The following is a 25,345-nucleotide window of genomic DNA, read 5'->3' as shown; positions in this document are numbered from 1 at the left end:
CAAAAGATTAATGAATTAAAGCTTTTCCTTCACTTTTAGGATTGTTTTAGTATAAAAGAATAAGAAAATTACTAAATAAAATTAGCCAAAGAACATAAAATTCAGAATGTCTAATTAAAAATTAACGTGTTTTTGTGTCAGAATCATATTATATATAGTTGAGAAACCCGAGTTATGGTTAAGTGAATTAAACTATGCTTGAACTTTTGTTGAAGTGCTGCCAATACGTATCACAAAAATTTCCTGGGTATTCTTTTTTCATCTTTCAAAATAGGCAGCTCTGCAGTTATATAAATATGATTACAAGTTTGCAATGGGAAACAACAGCTGCAAGTAGCATATTCTTTCAATATTCATCACTGCATTTCACGTGGTAGGAATGTGTGCTTATTTTGTCAGGTTCACTGTTAAAAAAGCCCTTATTAATTGCCATTATGTTTCTGTATTGCTTGATGAATATTAATTGATAATTCAGTGCAATGCAAGTGTAATAAATACCTAAAAAATTCAGCTTATAACCAATAGATTACATTCAAAAGACAATATCATCATTGGGTAGTGAAGAAACTTAAAAGCGGTATTAGACAAAGATAACCTCAAAAAAGGATACAACTAAACAGAAAATTTTGCAGAATTATGATATAGCATGTTGACTGGATATAAATGTACAACTGATATTGCAAAAATTCATTAATAAGAGAAACTGAGAATTTTATGTGATGATAGTTAATAAAGGACTTTTTAAATAACATGTTGAATGTATATACATGTTGACACTTGTATTGAATTCCTTGTTTGTATTACTATTTTACTCTATCTAGTCCACCACCCAGGGGCAAACTTATAAACCCAACTGCAAAGCATTTTGCTGAATGCCCAAGTAGCCTCAGTTTAAAATGTCAAGATGGTAAGTAATGTGCAATTCTATTTTTTTTTATTCCTGTTTCCTGCAAAAAGCTATATTTATCTTGAAGTGTTAGCACAAAATGTTACCTTGAAGAATCTTGAAGTGATGACATGTGTTGTGTTAAAATATAAATATAATAAAATAATGTTATTACATACCTTAAACTATATAGAAGTTGTATGGAAGTGAGAGGTTTTGCATATGGTCAATACGTTTTGTTAGCCAGAATCTAAATCATTGGCTTTCTCGTATTCACTTCCTTTTGAGATTGCCACAATGTTTTTTTAAATAAATGTAGTGTGAGATGCAGTTCATTTAAATAAATAAAAATTCATTTATTTTTAAAATTATTCTACGTTTTATGATAAGTATGTATTTGTACAAAAATTTTGAGTAGTGTATCACTTTTTTTGACTTATTAAAATTGAAAAAGATTGTCAGACCAAACTGAGCAGATTAACAGCTTACATAAAAGTTCTTTTTTGTCAAATTTTTTTAGAAGTAGCAGTTGATTTGTAATTTCTCTATCATTCATTGTTGTGATTATTATTACTGGAAACCTTATTATACTTATGCTGTGATCAATATCGCTGGAAACCTTATTATAAATACTCATGTTGTGATCATTATTAGTGGAAACATTATTATTATTGTATTATGATCATTATTACTAGAATGGATTTATACTTGTAATATCATTAATATTTACTTTTTATGTAATTGCTTCTTTCCTTGAAATCTGATACTCTGAATTAAGTTATCTACCTAGAATTCAATTATGTCATTAATATATATAACTCAGACAACCTGGAAAGATTTTATTTTCTCTGTAAAGCCATCAATAAAGGTTCTTCAAGTTAAATTGGTAAACATTTTTAATTAACCACTTTAAATATCAAATGAATTTGTAATATCATGATTATTACACAAATTATTATTAATAATATTTTTTTTTCTATTTCACTTCCTCTGAATGTGATTTAACTTTTAAACTACTTTCTTATGTTCTGCTGATTAATAATGAACAAAAAAAATTTTTTATATATAAAATGGACACAGTTTTTTAAAAAATCTGCTAAAATTTAGCTATAATAATACTGCATTTTAGAATAAAAAAGTTAAATGTTTTTGCTAACTTTTGCTCAAATGATTTCCAAAATCTGCTCGTGTTATAAGAAGAAGAACTAATAAATATTAATTTCAAAATATGTATGCATTTATATAAAGTTTTTCTGGATTTGACATCTTATTGTCCCATATATTATTTTAATTGTTTTAGAAAATATGGATGTATCAGAAATTCCTCTGTCTGCTAAAATTAAGCAAGAACTCGATGATATTTTTGAAGTTCCCATGCAGACTGAAGCTGCTGATGTTCAAATAACTGAAACTGTACTTGGCCGTTCTAGTAGAAAAACAAAAAAGACTGGCTTGAAAAATCGATCTGAAGATCCTGACATGGTTGAGGTAAATGACATGGTTATTTCACTGATTTACAAATTCTTTTTTCTGAGTTATAAGTTTTACTGAACACTTTTTATTACATTACAAGAAAGATGCAAATGTGCATTAGCTTGCATTGAAGCGCAGTTGTAGAAGTCCTTTAAAAACTTAAAACTCTTTCTCAGTGAGACAAATATAATTGTATAATAAATATAGACAAATTTTTGTAGTTTAACTTATTACCACTAATATCTAGATTATCTTTAGAAATTATTTGTGGGTTACAGGCATAGTGGTACCTTTCCATTAATAGATTTAAAAAGTATAAAATGCCCAGAATTATTCATTAAATTCTGTTTAAGTTTTTGGCATTAAAGTTTTTGGCTGTCATGCATTTAAAAAAAGACCATTAAAGTATTTGTGACTTTATCTCAGCTAATAATAATCTTGTTTCCATGTTTAGAATCTTATAACCATACATTGTAGTATCTTTTAGGAGGAATAAATAAGTATTAAAAAGGAGAAGAGAAGGTCTTTGTCCTTTACCCAATAAGTAAAGTCTATGATCACAGAGGAGAGGAACCATGATAAGGCATAATGGTAGCAGAGTCCTTGTTTCCAAAGGGATGAGCATTCATCTATCCATTGATGCTGTAACTTATCATTGGAGTCATCAATTGCTTATATACTTCTCCCCCCTTCCAGAACTTTGCAGCAGTCTGGGCAAATTTAGTATGGGAAACTGCTGTAGTTCTCAGGAACCATAAGACATAGAACCACTGTAGACCCACACTTTCGCGAAACACAGAGTATCACTTTGATGTATATATATTTTACCTATGCTGTTCATACTTGTGTCAGAACATTGTGATATTATTTTTTATTTCTGCAACAAATAGGAGTTAACACAAATTTTCAACATTTCATCTCTGCTTTAATAATGAAGGGCAGATGAAATAATTAAATGACATTAAAAATCATACCATTCTGTAAATTAAAATTGTTTCATATTCATCTAAAGCTTGAATTGAAGACATAATTTCACATTTGCGTGATGTTTATTTATATCAACTGGTATTACAAATGTGGTGTGAATATTTGAATGTGTAATACTTACACTTGTAATACTTACATTTGAATGTGTAATACTTGTATGCACTGTTTGGTATCAGATTTTGGTTTTGAATTTTACTTTTTCAGATACATTCTGATGAAGAATGTCAAGCTGATGAAAATCCTCCCCCTGTTGTTTTTTCTAAAGGGGTTAATCCACCTAAAAAAGAAAAGGATTACACAGTAATAGGAGATAATAAACCTTTCGAAAGCATGGTAAGATTGAATTTTAAATTTATAGCTTATATAAGGCATTTAATTCATATTTTAATCAAATATTTTATTTTATTTTTCATTAAAGTAACAACTTTCATTTTGTAAATGATCCTGAAATCTGAATTAAATTCAAAACTTTAATTTGTGTTTTAACTTTATGACTTATATTTCTGAATAAATAAATTATATAATTATTAACATCATTTATTCTACTGTGAACCATCCTGTCTCCACAGTTTCTGAGGTTTATGACCATTTTATACCAAAATATGTTATAGAAAAGGACATAATAAGATAAAATACTGTAAAAGGTGTTATAAAGTTTTAAAATGTTATTTAACAAAATTTATATTAGGTTTATTCATTTTATATTTGTTAAGAGTTAGCAGCAATTGCAACATGCCAATAGTGGCAGATTTTTTTTTTTTTTTTTTTTTTTAGTTAATAGGAATCTTAATACCTAAAATCAGTGAGAAAATTTTGTGCAAAATTGAGGCTGAGCAATAAGGTGAAAAAGGATGCATTTTGTTTAAAATGTTATGAAGTAGTTTGTGATATCATGAGCCATTTGATAGTGAACATATTGTCAGAGAAATGGATTTGAAAACAAAGCTATTATGTAATGAAAACGCTTGATAAAAAACATCAACATATGTTATGTATTAAAATTTCTGCTTATAGTATTTCAAAATAAGGTTAGGTTAATTAATTCTTTCTTTATGCAAGCATCTGAAAATTGTTTACTTTTGGAAGCAGGTACTTCTGTTTGAAAGTCACAAACAGAAATAGTTATAAAGAATTGTGGGTGGGTTTCTTTTAGAAGAAACATGTTTTTTCCCAGGACATACGACAAAATTGGAAGAAATAAACAGCAATGCACCTGAAGGTCTGCTAAAAGGGATAAATTTATTAAATATGTTTAAGTTATTCGGGAAAAAATATTTTGTTATTTCTGCAATAAAATGCAAAGTAAATTATCCCTAACATTTTAGTGAAAACTGTAGAAGTATTCTTATTTATTTACAGTCTGTTACACTAGGTTAATGATGATATACCGTCGAACCCCACTATAATGAACCTGGCTTATAACAAACAAAGCTTTTGCTCAAGTTACATATTCTTTTAATTTTATACTACTATAGTGAATTGCCATGAATATGAAAAACAGATAAAACAAACTATGAATATCTTCAATTGAAACTTTTTTTTTTTTTTTTTTTTTTTTTTTTTTTATATTTTTCCAAAATTTCTGCAAGTTTTGATGAAAAAGTTATTAACTAAAAATCATCCCATTTAGGATATTAAGATCCACATTCTGCTGTTCATCAATAAAGGAAATTGCCTTTAGGTTATTTTTTGTTTATCAGTTGCATTTTTCTGTGTGTTCTAAACAGAGGCTGTACAAGATTGGTGTCACACCCAGTTTTAGGAGAATGGAGATACAATAAGCATATCTTTGGCCACAATATGTATGTGACCATTCAACCAAAAAAAAAAAAAATGAATGGGTTCTGTTATTACATTCGAATTTTTTGATTGAGGTGCCAGACAAAGCACTATGGAAGTCTGACATTTAATTTTAAAATTTTCGCTATCTAGGAAAATAGGAAATAGTGAATCTTATGAGCCTGTGGCATTATAGTATTGTTGTTGTCAGTTATCCCACCGGATTGACAGTAACATCAGATCAGGTCTCTGACATCAGAGCAAGCCCATGAAATTCATCGTGGCAAAGGGTCAATATTGCGGCTGTCATTAGCAAGAGGCACCATACAGGTGATAGTAGGACTTTGCCCGGTTCTGCCGTCAATTTTGATGGAGAGCACCCCGGGGGGGATAGGTCTGAGGGTCTCCCACTCCTCTTCTACCACTAACCTCTCAAGAGGACTTTCGGTTCACCGCATATTTAGAGTGCCCCCATGCCGCACAAGTTAGAAGTGGTGTGTAGAAAAAATTTAGATATGAGGAAAAATTGGCAAAAGATGGAACATGTTGGAGAAGCATTGCTGAAATGATTCACCACTCAAAGAAGCTGTAATCTGCCAATATTTGGGCAAATGTTTCAGGCAAAGGCCAATGAATTTGCAGGACACTTTGGAGAGACTGCAAAAGAATGAACAACAAATGTAATGACTGTGCAAAATAATTATTGTATGCATTTACAAATAAATGCCCGTGCTTTCTCTGGGATTCAAACCTGGACCCTTCAGTACAACAGTCAGCATTGCTAACCACTATCCCGGTTGGGTGGCTTACAGTATTCTTCTTTTATAGAATGAAAATTATTTTACCATATTGGTTTGTTTTGTGTGGATATAAATTCTCTCCAAGTTCTGTCCTCTGAATGTGTTTTGCATTCTTTAGATCTTTTACAAAACGTAAGATATTTTTCATAAAGATTGTTGAAACTTTGCATTGCAACTATACATATCTTTAGGAAAATGATTGTGTTCTCATTGAGCATTGACTAAACATGTAGGTCACAAAATTGTCTTCTATTTCCCGCCCTCCAAGAAAGCAAAACTGTCACATATTCTTTGACCTCTAATATGTGTCAAAAAGTCATTCACATTGCAAACTGTAAACATAAAGCTTCTGCACTGAAGATCGGATAAACATTACTTGAAAAATACCAAAGGGTTGTATCTAGATCAATATCTGCATCTGCCCCTCTATCTATATCTGTTATCTAAATTTGATATCTGCATCCTAAACTCGATGATTTCTGCTAGTGGAAAAAATTTAGATATGAGGAAAAATTGGGGAAAGAGGGAACATGTTGAAGAAGCATTGCTGAAATGATTCACCACCCAAAGAAGCTGTAATCTGCCAATATTTGGGCAAATGTTTCAGGCAAAGGCCAATGAATTTGGAAGACACTTTGGAGAGACTGCAAAAGAATAAACAACAAATTTAATGACCGTGCAAAATAATTATTGTAATTAAAAACTTAAATGTAATTTTTTAAATTAGATTTATTATTCACTTCTTTTAGCAGATGTGATAATGTTAATCAGTTTTTTCTTTATTAATCTTTAAATTTTTTGCATGCTTTTATGAGATAATCCGCTTTTCTTATTGGATTGTATATAGCAAATCAAATTTCCAATCCCTTGAAGTTCTTTATGATAAAGTTCAAGTGTAGATTATTTTTAATAATTCATCCAGTTTTGTTTTCTGCTCTATCTGAATAAATATGTTACTTCTCAATTTTTATCATTATTAGGAACTAAAATTCAGTTTCTGATTCCATCCACACTCACAGATGTGAAAGCAGGTTTCATAGCAAGTACAAAAACATATATACATTTATACACATATTAGGAAAGAAAGTTTTTGTAAGCATACAAATGAAGCAAGAAAAAGAAAAAAGTTGTGTATAATGAAAATACTTAAATTGATAGTGTTGCTGTTTGCAGTAATAATGTATCATTTCCGAAATTTACCATGAGCTCTATAATGCAGTTAATATTAAAGTTCAGCAGGAATAAGGCAAATTTTCTACTTTTGAAGTTATCCATTAAAATTTCAGAATAAATTATTGCATGCAACAGCAGAAGAAATTTCATGTTTTGTTGTACTGTTTTGATGATGATGTAGATTCAAAAATTAGTTTCTTCCACTTTTTCCACTTTAGCCAAAGAAGCCTATTCCCCCCCCCCAGCTATCCCTCCCAAGGTTTTTGTATCTGTGGCAGAAACAAGAATGTACAAAGATAAATACAAAATTATTTCATAAAGAAATATATCTAGCATGTCTGGTTTTAGGATTTTTTCTCCCAATTAACTGTAATGAAACTGCAAAATTATAACTCAAGGCAATATTTTCTAACACTTCTCGGGCTACTTCCATTAAAATATTGTCCATTTATGGAAAGGATTTTGAATGTTGTTATTTGCTTGATTTCGCATAGTTGATTATTATAAATTTAGTAATAAGATAGGAAAAAGTAAGGAAGTTTTCTTTACATAATGTGACTATAGACAAGCAACTTATAACAAATAAAAGTATAATTTTGTACATTCAAATTACTTTAATGTTCCCTTGAGTGAAATCTCATTTTATAGGATATTATTTTAGAATATTTCATATTTAATAAGTACAATGGCAAGACCAAAGAGTTTGCAACAGTTGACTTCTATGCAGCAATTTGCAACTTCCATAAAAGTACCAAAGGTTGTATAGCATCAGAATGACTGCACGTAGAAAGGCTAAACAGCAAATAAGTTGTTTTCTTTATATCTTGACACTTTTTATGAATTGAGACGTAAAGTTTTCCAGATGCTTTATTTGAATGTACTATTTTACTCACAGCAGAAAACGTTTTACTGTGTTAAATAATGGGATACTGAAGAAGTTAAATACTTTCCTTTTTAGTTTTAAAATTATATTTCATTTGACTGAAATTAAAATAAGTTGTGTTATTTGATTTATTGAGGAAAAATGATAGGTATGAAGGATCCCTCCCCCCAAAAAATATTTACTGATAAGTACTGAGTCTGTAAAAGTCTGTATTCTGCATAATTGATTGATACATGTATTTTTGAATTTTAAGTTAAGATATTTTAACTATATTTTTTTGGTTGAGACATAGGTCAAGAAATTAGCTGATTATAGACGTGTTTACTGTATTACTACTTGTTTCACTGAAGGGTATTGTTTTCTCTTTGAGTGTTTTAAAGCATATCCTTAAGTTTGAAGAGAAGTTGTGTCAAAATAATTTTTGCGCTTTTTATTTAATAAAATTTGTGAAGCTTCTTTTTTTTTTTAATCTTGTTTCTTCCAAATAATTTCCTCAGTTCTCCCCTCCCTTCCCCTTAAAGTACATTAGTTCAAACTGTCTAAATATAGATCTAATGTATAAATAGATATAGGTTGTACGGATTTTGGAATTTTGCAGATTTCAGGACAGAAAAGATAAATCATAATTTTCAGACTAAAAGTGCAAAATAAATAAAGCATATTAGATACATTTAATTAAATTATTGTATACATTATTACAATAATTTATTATATGCATTAAATTATTATTACATATATAAATTGATTATATTATATTATTCATTTACATTAGGCTCTTCTGTTTTTAAATCAGCATGAATCTGCTTCCCCTTTTCTCTCAGAAGCAGTCCTGAAATTGGTACCCCACGATTTCGCCATTTCCGGAACTTCTCGTACAATACAGCATCGAGGTTTGCCAATTTAGACTCAAGTAAAGCTTTATGGTGTTAGAATCACTGTTGCTGTAAAATTTCAACAGCTTTTCTTTATTTTTCCATATATTATATGCAGTCCGTGTTGCAATTCCATACGATTCTACTATAAATCGAGGAGTAGTACCTGCGTCCTCTTTCGAAGAATTTCCACATTTTGCAATGCAACGTGTTTTTTAACATTGCAAGCAGTAAAATCATGAGTGCGTTTCTTATCTGTCATTGTATTAAAAAGTTCTGAAATTAAAAATATTCTTAATTTATCCACAAAATATCTGGATAAAAAAACGGCGGCACTAAACAATCTCGTGAAATAACAAAGTTCAGAAAGTAAAACAACGTGAATTGAATCGTGAACTTGAAAGAAGAGTTGAGTGAATCATCTGTTTTTTGCCTCGATGCAGATTGAAAGGGGAAAAATTTTATCATGATGTCAATAATTTTGCATTTCCATTATGACTCATTATTATTCAGTAATTATGACGTCATTACCTGGTAATTATTTTTTCTTCGATATTTTGTACTCCGTATTGCGGTTTCCGGAACCTATAAACTGGATGGTTATATTTTGAGAGCAAACGAGAATTTCAGGTCGGCGGATTTTTGGTATTTGACTGTATTACTTTTTTGTCTGTACGAGTGATTGTATTTAGGGAAACAATATTGTCTTGGTTTATTGCTTCTGCTTTCTCAATAAGCTTTTAAATTCCTTTTTATTATGTAAATTATTAACTTAAATTATTAAATTTATTGTGTATGTATTTTATTATGTGCCATATGTAAACCATCTCATGAAAAATTTATTTTATTTCACAGGTATCTGCAAATGCTGAACCCGAACTTCCACGAAACCTAATGAAGATTCAGATAGTGTCTCTTATTTGTAAAAAGAAATTATCTGTTTTTCTGCAGCAGAATCAGAAAACTGGAGTAAAAAATTTCAAGAAGTTTAAAAAAGTAAGTTGCTGTTTTCTTCTTTTTTATATAAACATAATTTTTCTTTTAAGTATTGTTGGTTTGATTTATAAGCTTTGAAACTAAATTATTGTTTCTGCATCGTTATGGCTCATCGTGTTTATAAATTTTATTCAGAAAGCATAAAATACATAATTTCTGAATTTATATAGTGGGATCTTTTAGACTGTAGTTTTATAAAACTCAAACTCTGTATTTTTTTTTAATTGTATTTACTTTACTTTCATTTCATAGACTTTTTGTTTTCTTTCCGAACTGATGGTCCAGTTTTATTTAAATGCAGTGAAAGAATTATTATTTGTATGACTTTCAACTTGTCATTTAATTTTGGAAATTATATCTTTATCCCTGGCATCAAATTTTAAATCATAAATAGATATTTTTTCCAACTGTCAGAAAAATTTACTGTGCTTGTTCAAAACAGCTTGATTTTTCATGTAACACTCTTAAAAAACATCTTATGATCTAAAAGCTTGATCTCAGTGAAAAATTTAATAATTGAGTATGTGTCAACCTCACATCAGATGTGATGATGAAATGTTTAACTTGAGATACTGTACATGTGTTTGGGGGGGACAGTCCTTTAAAAGAGCAACATATGAATTTGTATATCAAAAATCTGCGTATCTTTCTTTTTTAGATAAAAAATATCTTTTGAAAAGAATGCCTGAAAAACATTTTTGAAAAATAAATTAAATGAATAGAACATATTAATAGTTAAACATACAATTTTGCTAGTAAGTGTTATTATAATAAAATTTTATGTAAGATACTGAGTTAAAACTCCAGCTGTAATACATAATTTGTTTCCAAAATCAACTGAGAAATGATTGCTTGGTATGCACTTTGTTATGTTATCAAAATTATTTCTAATGTTGCAGTTTGATAACATAAATATGTATGTTACTGTGTTATTATACTGTATATGCTTTCTTGCATCTTAACTAATCTTAATCTGATATAAATTTGCATATGGTTAAAAAAGCTCCATTTTGTAATTTCATTTTTTAGTAATTGTTTTAATTCTGATAATCTAAGATCCTTGGACTCTTGATTATTTTCTATTTTATAATGAAGCGTGCCTCAGTTCACCTATAAAAATCATAGTTTTATTATGCATAGTTCATAGCGATTGATTTTAATCATGTGACATAAGGCCATATTCTTGACTGCATAGTTAGGAATATGCTGAAATGACCTATTATAATACTTATACTTTTGAAATATTTACAAATAAAATTAGCTGAATTATGAATGTCTTGAGTTTAATAGCTTAAATATTAGTTTAGTTCATTAATGCTATTATCAGCAGTATAGCAACTTATTGTTAATTGATCATGGCATCATTTGTTTGATGATACAACTAATTTAAGTGATTAATTCACAGTTTATTTGAAAGACATTGACCTATCTTATTGCTATGCAGGTGCATCCTGTAAAAGCCCAAGTTTTACCTAGGATTATTGGTTCTCATGAACTTGTACCTTATGATAAAAATTCACTAAGAGTGTCCAATATAGACTGGGATGAGCCTCAGCAGGTCAGTTTTCTCTATATTCACATATTTATGTCTGTCTTTATGGTAATTTTATCTTAGTTTTGAATGCATAACATTTATTAAATAGCATTTTAAATGGTTGCTTTTGATGGTGATATTTATCATTCAGAAAAGTAACTTTTTAATATATTTTAATTTATTACAGACTTTTAAATGAAATGGTAATTGGATTTTATGTAACGTATTATTTAAAAGCTTGTTTCTCTGTATTTTTGCATATACTGTTTAATTGCACTGTATAGTAACTACTGTACTTGAATAAAATTGTGTCCAGTTCTGTAATATTGTTCAAAAGATACAGGATCAGAATCATCACTTTGTTATTAGATTCAACTATTGTAAGTTTTTGCTAGTCGATTTAGTTTATTGCCCTAAGGCCAACCACAGTATTTTTTTTTAATTATGGTGTATTCGCACCTTACACCCATAGGAGATACTGTTATGATTATGAGTCAAGAGTTTAAAGCTAAGTTTGTGAATTCAAAAGTTCTTATCAGCGAGCGAATTAAGCACTACGGTCTTAAAGTCTTGTAATTCATATATACGCTATTTATGCAGTCTTTTAGATATGCAGAATGTTGAAACTTGAGATTTTTGATCATGTGACGTGAATCAGCTAATGGGAAAGTTTTTACTTTCATATTTTGTGTTAATGGAGAAATAATCTTGAAAAAACGTTTTTATTATTGAAGTCACATGTTGCAGGCCGATGTATTGGATACAGTATGTCTATTTGAGAAGGTGACTCCTTGCATTAAACAACATTGACAAAAGGAATTTTACTCACTGGCACTTTGCAACACAGCTACAATGATACTTATTTATTTCACACCCATCCTAAATTCTTAAGCATCAAGAGTATTATGCAAAATAGGGGTTAAAAGAATGAAAGATTTTAATAAATCTCTTGCTAATTTAAATTTACAACTTATTTTATACTCTCTCGGGAAAAGCCTGCTTCTCCTATAATACTTGTTAAAGAGCTTTAGTAACTTAAAGCATTTTTTAACTTCTGTTTCTTTTGTTAGCTCTTAAATTTTTCTATGCTTCATGGAATATCTTCTGCACTGAAATACATGTTTTTAAATAATTAAAATTATTTCTTTATAACTGCTTTATGTTTAATACCGGGTGACCCAAAAGTCTGTTAAAATTTAAAAATTCAATAATTCACTGAATAATATAGATAGAGAACTGACACGCATGCTTGAAATGTGTGTGCTGAATCACACACACAAAAAAAAAAAAAAAAAAAAAAAAAAAAAAAAAAATGCTTAAAATCCGATAACAAAAGCAATAATTAGCATAACAATTAATTTTTAGCATTTCTTTATAACAAATTTTGAACATGCTGGCTGTCATTCATCAACATCTGTAGGTATGGTGGAAAATTGCTGTCGGATGTTGTCTTTTAGCATCTCTACTGAGGTCAGATGATTGCGATAGACTTGCGATTTCAGGTAACTTCCATAACCAGTAATCACACGAATTGAGATCTGGGGAGCTGAGAAGACAAGCATGACAGAAGTGGCAGCTCAGCACACAATCCTCACCAAATTATGTGTGAAAGAGATCTTTCACATGTGTAACAATATGGGGTGAATGTCATCCTGCATAAAAGTCCAACAACAGGTATTTATCAGCCAGTGGTGATGCAATTCTTTAACATATCAGCACACCTCTCATCCATCACATTAACTCCTTGAATAGCAGAACCACGCATTTTCTTGGAAAAGGGTCCGATCTTGGTTGATATGATAAATCCATCTACAACAGGAGGTGAGGATCATGAAAGGACTGATTTCTTCTCTCGTTACAACTCATTTCATACACAATTCTCATGTGATGTCATTGGACTTTTGTAATTTTTTCTTTCAATAAAACTCCATGTCATTTCAAGCATGTGTGTCAATTTTTACCTCTGTACCTGCAATAATCAATATTTAATTTTCTTTTAGGAGGAGGAGGAAAGGATTAAAATGAATTAAAGCAATCTGATTTTACAGTTTATTATTATCTTTTAAATGTACACTGCTGGCCATTAACATTGCAGCACCATGTAGGAAAGCAAGTACAAAGAAGATATTTATTATACGTAAACAGTATGACAGGAAGATAAAACTACATTTTAAAGCAGCTTGGGGGTTTACAGGGTTGTGAAATTAGTAGATACAGCTGCCATCCCTGGCAGCTGAAACGGCCCTTACCCAGTTAGTCATGGAGTCAAACTGGACTTGGATGACAGAAATGGGCAACTCATTCCATGCTATAAGTCTATGCCACACTTCATCAAACGTATTAGCTGAAGAGTGGTGGCGGGCCAGTCTCTCAGCAACCCATGACCAGATGTTGTTTTCAGTGGGTGACAGACTTGGAGACCGTGCAGGCCAGGGCAGGAATTGCATACCCTGTGTATCAAGAAAGGTTAGAACACGACGTGCAATATGTGATCTCTCATTATCTTGTTAGAAGATGGCATTTGGCAGGCCTTGAAGGTAAGGCACAACCACTGGGTGTAAGATGTCAGATATGTACTGATCTGCTTTCAGATGACTTGATCTGAACTAGAGATGTGCATGTCATGTACTCAATGGCACCATCACACCAGGTGCAGGGCCTCTATGCCAGAATCGAATGCAAGCAGGCAACGTGCAGTCTCATTGGAGCCTCCAGACACACATACGACCATCAGAATACTGCACGCAGAATCGGGACTCGTCTGAAAAGATGACATTTTACCACTCCTGTATCCAGCTTTGTCATTCAATGCACCAGAGTGGTTGTATGTTGCATTGTCTAGGGAAGGTGAAGTAATGGTCGCCATGCTGATGCAAACATCAGCGTACCACATGAGTGGATACTGGATGTGCTGCAAACATGCTCATTTCCTGACTAATGGTCCATGATGTAGTTGTACAGTTTTTTAGGGCTGACCTCACAATATGTCTGTCCTCTCGAGCGTTAGTCGTGGGAGGGTGTTGAGATCCTGCATGCCATTCAGTGTGACCCTCAGCAAACCATTCATTCCATATTCGCATGACAGTGGTTGGATATCGACCTGTGCGATGGGCGATATCAGGGAACGATAATCCACACTCTCTATAGGCAACAATCCAACCTCTATCGAATTCCTGGAAAACAAAATACACTGGTGCGGCATAAAATTTTTACTTACTGGTAAGCATTTCTTCTTTTTCTTTGAAGCATAACATGGTATTCTGAACAAACTCTGACCTTACAAAGCACTTTCTGAATAAGAAATCCACTACACAACTTTTCGTTTATGCAATGCTTCAGATGTCAATTCTCCTTCCTGCATCATCTAAATGTGCTGAAATACTAATCATGTGCATATCGAAACCTCTTCATGTGATTTTGACGTCCGTCAGATCATTCCTTCCAGGTGTTGCAGTTTTAATAGCGAGCAGTGTATTAAGGATGCTCCTGCTTCAGATCTTTGATCTAATCAGATGGAGTTATTGATTGAATGAATTTAATGGTCATACTTGCTAACCCTTAAAATATAAAAATCATTATTAACCACTTGTGCTAAAAAGACATGCCACGCACGTCGAGATGATTTTGTCTCAAACTGCACGCAAAAATGAAAATAACATGGTGCACAAGTCGCCTAACAACGAGGTTGTTTATTTCTTGAGTTACAGCTCTGGATTGCAGACGTGGAGCAGTGTAAATGAGACATTTTACCGCTTGTTATATTGTAGCGCACGGCACTGCATCCATGAAGTTTAGTTGTAGCGCAAGTGGTTAAAGAACATAATGCCGCACGAAAGTTACTGAATTAGTTGTGCCTTATATTTCATATGAACAGTCTGTAAATAATAAAGTTGTTTTTAGAAGAATTCTGAAATTATTCCTGTGAAATAGCTAATGCTGATTGCCGTGGTGAATTTCATTTTATAGTTTGTAATAGGAGTTTTGTGTTGTAGTTGCTCTGATACATCTATGATTAATTTCTGTTGTAGGAAATGTTGATATTCAAATATTAGGTAGTTAGGAAAAAATATTTATTTTCTGTTGAAATGATTGTGTGTTTATAAAAAATAAGAAGCCTTCAGTTATTAAAAAAAAAAGTGCAAATTTTAAGTATAAGTAAACATGCATATTATTTTCAAACATTCTCAAAACGGTTTTGCTAATGCAGAGTATATATTTATATAGTCTTTGATTAGTCTGTAAGATTAGAAAAAAGTGTTAATTTCTTAAAATGATTGCCGTACCATTGTATTCTGTTTTCCTGTTAAGGTAACAATTGTGCAAAACTTTAAGCAACTTTTCTGATTTTGGCTATAGTTTCACAAAAGGAACTGAAAGACATGAAATATGTATTAATATTGTATAATAGCTAATGCTGATTGCCATGGTGAATTTCATTTTATAGTTTGTAGCAGGAGTTTTGTGTTGTAGTTGCTCTGATACATCTATGATTCATTTCTGTTGTAGGAAATGTGCAGTACTTAAAAGGTGAGAAGAGTATCGCAACAAAAAAAATAAATAGGGCGCATTGGAATGAATAGAAAATAAAATTCTTAGGGTAAAAGTTCCCATTCATCAAGGAACATCTGTTTCAGTTGTCTCGTATTGATATCTTGACTGTCCAGAAGCTTCTCAACTTCATGAGTCCTATATGGCTGTGCAATGTCATTCATAAAAACAAAATTGAGACCAACGAAGCCCAGGAAAAGATGCATGTGAGGGAGGATAACTTCATCATAATATCTCTATATTTAATTCTTTTGATGAATCATAAATATGGCATCTATGATGGCAGTATCAATAGCATTTTGGCATCTATGATGAACATATTTTCCCAATATTTCTTTGCACCAGTTGACACAAGCCTTCTACTATTTAACTGGTTTACTATTTGGTTTCTATGGTAAATGATAAAACTGTGACAGAATGTCCATGTGAAAAATGTTTCTTAAGCAGAAGGTTCTCTATCTGCTGCAGTGATACTTAGATTGGGTTAGTTCATCCCAATAAGTGTACTTATGCAAACAAAAGCAATTGAACAATCAAATAATATTAAAATGTCACTGGATTTTCCTGTCACATATGATCACTGGGGCTGTTCATTCAATGGCTATTGAGTTCCCCCAAATAAATCTTTGTTTCTGTTTCACAGAACAGAAATTTTAATAAATAATTTTATTATTTTACATTCTAGAATCATATTATGCAAAACTTCATACATAAATTTTTTCATATCATGAAAAGTTTCAACTAAATTGATACTTTAGAAATCTAATTAATGTTAGATCACCAAAGATGTAAAAATATAATTGCTGTACTGTTTTGGTGTATTTGACTACAGCAAAAGATGCTAAGGCTATCTGCCTAAAAGAGGAGAAAATTTTGGTGAGAACTTCCTAAGGGAAACTGGAGTTAATCACCAGAATTATGAACGTCTGAATTTTAAAAAATTAGATTTTGATATTTCTGATTCTAATAAAGCGTCTTAAATTGAATTATAAAGGAGTTTTGTTTTGACTAATCAAATACTAACTACCTGCTGCATTATATTTAAATACTGTATTTGGATAAAAATTTTTATAATAGGTTAAGTAATATGAACATCTGTGCTCTTTTTGTTACCTTATGAGTTGGTCAGAAAAGGTTATTTATTTTTTTTTTTTCATACATCCTTTTTTCAGGATGAAGTGTTTCAACCTGTAAAAGGAGAATTTGAGTAAGTTTCTTTCTTTCTATTTTTTATTTATTTATTTTTTTTTCTTTTAATTCTTCTATCTTTTTATATATTTAAGTCTTGTTATTATGTGTTCCTACTTGTTTTGAAGAATGTTGCGTGCAGGCTTTTCTCAAAAGAAAGGTAAGCAAAGCCCTGAAATGCTTATTAAAATATTGCATTATCATCTGTATTTATGAATGAAAGAGGATTTTTAATTTTAAAAATGTATTGCAAGAACTGGATAGAATTGATTCAATATTAATTTATTTATTGGGGCACAATTAAATAAATGTAAATTTTAGAATTTTGTACATTGAATTTACACCAATCAATCAAACAGAATAAAAAATTCATTAGAATCATTAGAAATATGTTTAAATTGGACCTATGTAAGGGGCAGTGTGTTAAAATAATCAGCTAATTTCTATGTATTTGGTTGTTGTTGGACATGAAAAGTTATTTATTAAGTGTACCTTCAGTTTGTGGTTGACTTAACTAGCCTTTAATGATAAAAATGTGTAAAGTATAATTGAAATATCAAAGTTTTAGCAAGATCATGACTTAGATCATGATCATAGATTTAGAATGAAAAAAGTGCTTTGTGAAAAATATTAATTTAAGGATCTTTTATCAAAATTTCAGACTTAAGTTTAAAACCAGAAGTAACCTAAATTGTGAGCAATTGCTGCTTAGAAATGTTTCAATACTTACTTAATTGAAAGCATGAAACTGTTTGATCAAAGTGCTTATCATAGATCATTTTCTAAAACAAATTATTATTATGTTGTCTTATTTTTTTTTACATAGTGCATATAATAGTAGTAGTACAACATACTATATATATATATATAATAAAGTGTGTGTGGTTTATTTTGAAATTTCAAATTTGGTAATTATAATTTAAAATCATGTTTTCTTTTCTGCATTACAATTATTTTACTCTTTCAATTTACAGCTGGGAAACTCCAGTTAACTGAATTCCAGTCTGTATTAATGGAAGCTGCTTTTAAATAAAATTCTATGATTCAGATTTTATATTTATATGTAACTGTGTGTTGCCTGTTTTTGGGAATAAAAATAATATTTTTTAATGTTTTGTGTCTGTTTTATGGAGTTACCAAGTCATACATGCTTCTTCCCTTTGGCTCTTAATACTGACATGATAATATGTTGTATTCAAAAGTTAGCTAGGTTCATAAATTTAATGTCTTGTAAAAAGTGTTAATTCAGATTTATGAAGTGCTAAATATGTATTTTTGTGGTATGTCATTACCGTGTATTTTCATGTATTCACCATTCATTTTTTTAAGCTATAAACTGTAATTGCATGTATTATAAATACTAGGAAAACAGTTCTTTTCGTATCAAAAATGAAAAAAATAATTGTGAGTATTGTTATCCTCTTTTAATACTCTTTCAATCTTATATGTCTCAAGTATAATTAGATTATATCGTAGCATTCTAAATGTTCACTTGTTTAAAGATTTCAATCTATCCAGGTTGTAAATGCAATAATGGCAACATCATTGGAAGGCATTATTGATCTTGCACATGCTCATAAGCTAGCTGATGATAAATGATGTTGGTAAAACCAGTGAAGCAATCAACAGTTGAAGTGAAGAGCATGGTGTGCCACCTTAAAGCATTCTTACAAAACTTAAACAGTGATCATGCATAAAAATCTAGTTAGGCATTATCTAAGCAATGATATGACACCATAATGGATCATTTGGGGTTGGGATGGCTCAACATGGTTCTCCTGCAGGATCACCCATCTGTTATTCAGAAGCAAATACAATTAGTGCAAGGTTTCTTTTCTATTGTCCTATGATAAGCTGCTTCAGAATTAGCTGTAGAAATTGGTATCAATCATCAAATTGAGTGGTTCATACCAATTTCACTGATATCCCATCAGTGTGGTGTGTAGTAGAATGTTCCAAGTCTGTAATTGACAGAAACTATAACACTGATTATTATGTGTTCTTATTTGTTTTCAAGAATGTTGCATGCAGGCTTTCTCAAATGAAAGGTAAGCAAAGCCCTGAAATTGATATTAAAATATTGCATTATCTGTATTTATGAATGAAAGAGGATTTTTAATTTTAAAAATGCATTGCAAGAACTGGATAGAATTGATTCAATATTAATTTATTTGTTGGGGCACAATTAAATAAATGTAAATTTTAGAATTTTGTACATTGAATTAACACCAATCAATCAAGCAGAATAAAAAATATCATTAGAATCATTATAAATATGTTTAAATTGGACTTATGTAAAAGGCAGTGTGTTAAAATAATCAGCTAATTTCTATGTATTTGGTTGTTGTTGGACATGAAAAGTTATTTATTAAGTGTGTCTTCAGTTTGTGGTTGACTTAACTACCCTTTAATGATAAAAATGTGTAAAGTATAATTGAAATATCAAAGTTTTAGCAGATCATGACTTTGATTTAGAATTATTATATATAGATTGTTTAACCTGAAAAACAACCTGAATTGCATATTGAAAAATCCTTTCTTGCTGTAAAAAAATGCAAAATATCAATATTTAAATATTTTATTGCCTAATATATGCTTGGTGTATGTAATAGTTTCAGTATTTTAATTAATTTTGATTAGTACCAATTTTATGAAAAAAGTGCTTTTTAAAAAATGGCTGGATGGCTTCTACAGATTTTCAAAAAGGGCTGGATCTCACTAGTAGTTATATTGAGAGAATGTTATAAAATTTTGCATTTAATTTTAGTAAAATGCATGTATTGCCAAATCTTCCACTCCTTTTTTTACAGACCTTATGTAACTTATTGATGAGAAGAAATACATTTTCAGTGTTATTAAAAGTAAAACAATGCGATAAAAGATCAGTTGTACATGGAACCAAAAGAAAAAAAAAAATGGTAAATAATTATATCATAGATTTCAAACAGTCAGTTTTTTTTATTCTGAATTCCAATATTTCACTTTGTTTTCTGTGAAATGATAAAAGCCCTCTTTTTTTCCCTTTTTCTTTGTCTTTTATTTATTTTTTTTAATGTATGTTCAGCTTGTACCCTATATGTGGTATTATGGCTATTCATGTCATTACCATGTAAATATTGATTATTAATTCATTTTTAAGATATAAACTGTAATTGCATGTATTATAAATACTAGGAAAACAGTTCTTTATATATCTTAATATGAAAAGAATCATTGTTAGTATTGTTATTCTCTTTTAATACTATTTCAATCTTACGTGTCTCAAAGTATAATTAGTGTATTAATAATTATAACTAATTGTGTTAATTGTAATTATTGCATTAATAAGCAAGTATATTAATAATTCAAAAACCATTTTCAAACCTACAAATTTATCATATTCATACTCTATAGAAAAAAACAGTTGCAAATGTTCACATCCTATGCAAGGTTAATTCACTTCATATTCAACTTAGGTATAAGTGGTAATTTTCAGCATTGTTTCTTTGGTACCTGAATCACACATAAGTAAGAACTCTTCAGTTAGACTGTATGAATTAAATTTATTTATAATTTTATGCTCTCAGTAAAGAAACTGATCATGGTTTCCATGTAAGTTGAGAACACAACTCATAATGTGCATAAAGACATCAACTTTTGCCATCTCTATCATTACACTGACGGCAACTGTGAACTACATTACAGGTTACATGGCTACACTGCAGGGATGCAAGTGCCAAAATACCGTCTGGCTTTGCAATGTTGTAGCATTCAAATATAATTAATGCAAAATTATAAACAAGCTTGCATAACATCACCATTACTATAATCAAACATTTTTACTGTGTACAAAAAAGCATTAAAAGCATTAGCGAATGAAGATAAACATTCTGTACAATATATTTTTCAATGAGAAAGAAAATTATTTTTCTCAAGGATATAGATTTAGGTTTCACTATGTCCTGTCATTTTGTTCATGAACTTTCTCATATCTTAAACATACAAAATGATATATAAAAATGTAAATAATAAAACAATTTACAGTCCAATTTTAAAAGATTGTAATTTAATTTTCTCTCAAAATATGAGTGTTTAAAAGTCATTCAATTTTTCTTTCCAAATATAAAAATAGTCTTAAATTTGGAATCCTTAATTTTTCAAGAAATACTTGTAAAAGTTTACAGTTTAAGTATGTTAAGATATAAAATATGTAAATCAGAATTATAGAAATAGCCCTGTAATTCTATTTGTTTTTAAATTTCATTATTATCTTAAGGGCTGCCCTACATTGTCTATAACCTAGGTTCTCAGCTTGGGTGATTAGCCCCCTTGTGGACATTTGAGACATTCAGGGGGGCAATAGAAGACCCAGAGGAAATTAGGGGGGCATTGAGATGGCACGAAGGGGGCGTAGGCAGGTTAAAAAAATATTGTCTATAAAAGACCCCCCCCCCTGCTCCCAAAAAACACTCTAATCATGTATTAACTATAATATTGGAGCACTAGTTCAACTACCCTTTATACATTATATAAAAAGAAAAAAAATATGTAATTTAGTCTAAGAGGTAGGAAAAGTGAACCAAAAGTCAATTTTTTTACCCCTCCCCCCAAAAAAGTGGAAATCATGTTGGAGGAGCTTGCAAACTTGGAATTGTTTTATAACATTTTCGTAGTTAGAGGAGGTTGTAGCAAAATAAATGTAGAAACAATTGCTTTTTTGTAACAATAAAGAGTTATACTTAATTTAATGTTGTGTCTGATGGCTTACTTTATACTCAGCAGTAGTGAGAATTAATAAATTATAGCATGATTTTGTAAGTGTATCTGGAATGCACACTATCTTTATAAATGTAGGATTCTAGTTTAAGCAACTATATCTCGCAAGAGGACTTACTAACCATAATCTAATAACCTAACTTTGTTTATGAAGCTAATTAAGTATATAGGAAAAATTGTTTTATAATCATTGATAGACTTTATTAATGATTTATATAAAATTCTGCCTTTTAAAAAATAGACCAATAGATTTTATTTAATTGTTTACTTTTTTAGTTGTTTATAAATATTTGAGGGGGGGTAGGAAAATGAACTGGTGCCAGTATTGGTTAATTTTTGTTATTGTATGTATGTTAATCATGTTTATCACATGTGTGAAAATTCACATATTTCTGTAGTTCTGGAAGTGGAGAAAATTGAACTTAAAGATTCCATTAAATCTATATTAAAACCACACTTTGCTCCCGCATCATCGTTGTCCCCACACATTACTTCCTCGCCAAATGTTATAAATGAGTCACTGCATCTATCTTATTCCTGTTGATACATGTTATATGTCCCCAACCTATATAAAGGCAAATATTGTTCATTTTATTTTCATTAGCAGTATCATGCACAATTGATGACAGGGTTTTTAAGTTGATCTTTTCACTGTTCAGAGATACCTCTCTAGTACTGTAACGTATTAGAGTTTTCCTGAGATTTGAGAATAAACAGACAGGTTGTCTTTTTTTGGTTTGTAATGAAAACTTAACAAAGTAAAGGTTATACAAAGATGAATTTTGTTAAAATTAGCATTAGAGCATTGAATAAAACTGAAGCAGACCATTCGCTTCCACGGATACAATCTTTGTGCCCTAGTCACAGCATATTCATCACAGTTCTCTGGGCATCTTTTAGTGTTCTCAGAGTCTTTCTTTTGTGTGTCCTTAAGTGGATCTCCGACATGATGCTTAACACCAATTTTTCCCATGAGAAAAGGTAATAAGTAATTGAGAACTTGTGCTGTTTGTCACATATTTTGGGGATAATGGAAATAGTTAATTGATAACAACTGTCTTTTGGCACCCATTTTTTTTTACCAGCTTGTGACAGCTAATTGTCAGCAAACTCTGAATGTCACGTTTCTTGTCACTGCTGTTACAGTATATATATATATATATATATATATATATAATAATAATAATAATAAATAACCCTTGACTTGGATATGTGTAACATTTGCTACTACTACTCACGTATCTGTAAAGTAAAAACTATGTCAGAAGCAGAAAAGAAGAGACAGCAGTATAGTTTTCTCTTCTCTTTTATAATTAAATACGAATTTATCAAAAATTTCATGAATCCATCATCGCCAATGTGCCTTATTTTGACAAAAAGCATTTTCAAATGAAGCCTTCTGGGCTTCAATATCATTTTAATGAAATACACTCGAATAAGAAAGGCAAAAGTGTGACTTATTTTCAAGACATGAAAAAGAAGTACAAAATTTAGCTAACTATATCAAAACTTCTAAGCAAAACGATGCTTCTAAGCAAGAAGATGACGGACTTTGAGCTTCATACAATATCTCATTGTTGATTGCCAAAACAGGCAAACCACATACTATTGGGGAAGATTTAATTTTACCAGCAGTAAAAAAAGTAATAACCACTGTGCTCTGTGCTCCATAAATCAGCTACAAATATTATCCGTAAATTCCTTTGAGCAATAGTTCTGTGCAAAGATGAATTGATGAGATGGCTGAAAACACTGAAGAATCATTATGCAATCATCTAGACTTATCAATTTTGAATTCAGCTGGATGAATCCACTTTACTAACCAATGAAACATTGTAACTGTCATATGTGAAGTTTATCAAAGACAAAGAAATATGTCAAGAACTATTATTTGCTACCAATTTTGAAACAGATACAAAAGGAGAAACCATATTCAATACACTGGAAAAGTTTTGTGACGAAAACAAAATTCTTTTTAATAATCTTTTGTCAGTTGTTACGGATGATGAACCAGCTATGACAGGCATCTCAAAGGCTTCATAGCATGCTTAAAAAATAAAGTTCCTGATGTGCTTGTTGTGTATCGCCAGCATTTGGTTGCGAAAAATCTGAGTCAAGCCTCCATGCATCACTACAATATGTTATCAAAGCAGTTAATAAAATCAGAAGTAACTCGTTGAATGACAAATTATTACTCAGCTTTGCATTGCCAATGATGAAGATTTCAACCGATTGCTGCTTCCACAGAGGTGCGCTGGCTGTCAAAAGGTACATGTTTGACTCAATATTACAATCTGTTTGGGTCTGTGATAGAGTTCCTAGGAAACAAAGACACGGAACTGTGTAACAACCTCATCTCATTAAAGAATGATATTGTGTACTTGACAGACCTGTGTAAATTCCTTAATGATGTCAAACTTCAACTTCAAGACGACGACTTAAACTTGATTAAGACAAAAAGTAGCATTGCTGCTTTCATGTTAAAACTGCTGTTATACAAAAGAAATATTGGCAGATGGGGATTCTATAACTTCCGAAATTCATCAGCAGTATCATTCAAACACGACGACCTTGCTTGTTTACAGTCAACACTTGGAAAACCTCCACAGTGATTTCAAGGAATGATTCCAGGACATTCTAAATATGGATATACCAGGCTGGGTTTTGGATCCTTTTTCAAATGTCAACACAGCAGGATCATCTCAGTTAGAAGAACTAATAAAACTGACGACAAATAAAGAATTAAAAATTAAATTCAAGAATGGCTACCAAGAATTTTGGCTGCAGAAGTCGATTTTGCAACTGTACCCAAGATTTATGGTCGGTTATTTAATGATTTTTGATAGCATTCCCATCTTCCTATTTAGCTGAACATGGATTTAGTCAGTGCTTAAATTCAGGGCTAAAGGACTAGTTCATCAGCTTCTCGCAGCTGAAACCGAAAGAAGAGACTGATGACGTAGTTGGGTTCGCTTGCTCAGTTCTGCTGTTCAGTTTCTTAAGCATTTGCTTGAGAATCAAAACACTTTGAAAAATAGTTTAATAACCAATATGAGCCGAGATTTTAGCTCATGAAATTGCAATATACATGCATTTATAAATGAACTAGAAATGAATTTACGTCATACCAAATTAAACTCTAATATGCATAAAACGTAAGTAAAACATGCATGAACATAACTATTTTTTTTAATTAACAATGCGTAAACATAACTAATTTTTTAGGTCGAGTGTACCCTAAATGTAGTAATTCTTTTTCATAATCATCTTTTTAAATATATGTAAATAGTAACCCACCGATAACATACGTAAATTTCTACATTTACGAAGAATTCTTTTTGCGTTAAAATATAAGTTAGTCGCAAAGTAATTTGCATTATAGAAATATTAAATAAAAATATGCAAATACGTTTTGAGAATACATGCTAAAGACATTACACATCTAACTAATTAAAAATTAGTTAATGCTAA

The 25,345-nt window shown here is 30.6% G+C and overlaps 1 protein-coding gene across 5 annotated transcripts in view; it reads left to right on the top strand.

Moving 5' to 3' along the window:
- Nucleotides 1-18,229, top strand: part of nbs (nibrin) — a 92,715-nt gene extending 74,486 nt beyond the window's left edge. For all 5 annotated transcript variants that reach the window (XM_085819822.1, XM_085819821.1, XM_085819826.1 and 2 more), the window contains 7 exons: nucleotides 822-907; nucleotides 2,187-2,374; nucleotides 3,551-3,679; nucleotides 9,709-9,849; nucleotides 11,294-11,407; nucleotides 17,104-17,138; nucleotides 18,094-18,229. In XM_085819822.1, coding sequence (XP_085675948.1) covers nucleotides 822-907; nucleotides 2,187-2,374; nucleotides 3,551-3,679; nucleotides 9,709-9,849; nucleotides 11,294-11,407; nucleotides 17,104-17,138; nucleotides 18,094-18,115 — 715 coding nt within the window. In that variant the 3' untranslated portion in view covers nucleotides 18,116-18,229. The remainder of the gene's footprint in view (nucleotides 1-821; nucleotides 908-2,186; nucleotides 2,375-3,550; nucleotides 3,680-9,708; nucleotides 9,850-11,293; nucleotides 11,408-17,103; nucleotides 17,139-18,093) is intronic.
- The last annotated feature ends 7,116 nt before the right edge of the window (nucleotides 18,230-25,345 follow it).

Source organism: Stegodyphus dumicola, chromosome 7 (genome assembly GCF_044657685.1).
Source record: "Stegodyphus dumicola isolate Sdum_Otavi_A_Nest chromosome 7, ASM4465768v1".
NCBI lineage: Eukaryota > Metazoa > Arthropoda > Arachnida > Araneae > Eresidae > Stegodyphus > Stegodyphus dumicola.
Note: the sequence above shows the minus strand (reverse complement) of the source record. Positions and strands in the feature narration are given on the sequence as shown.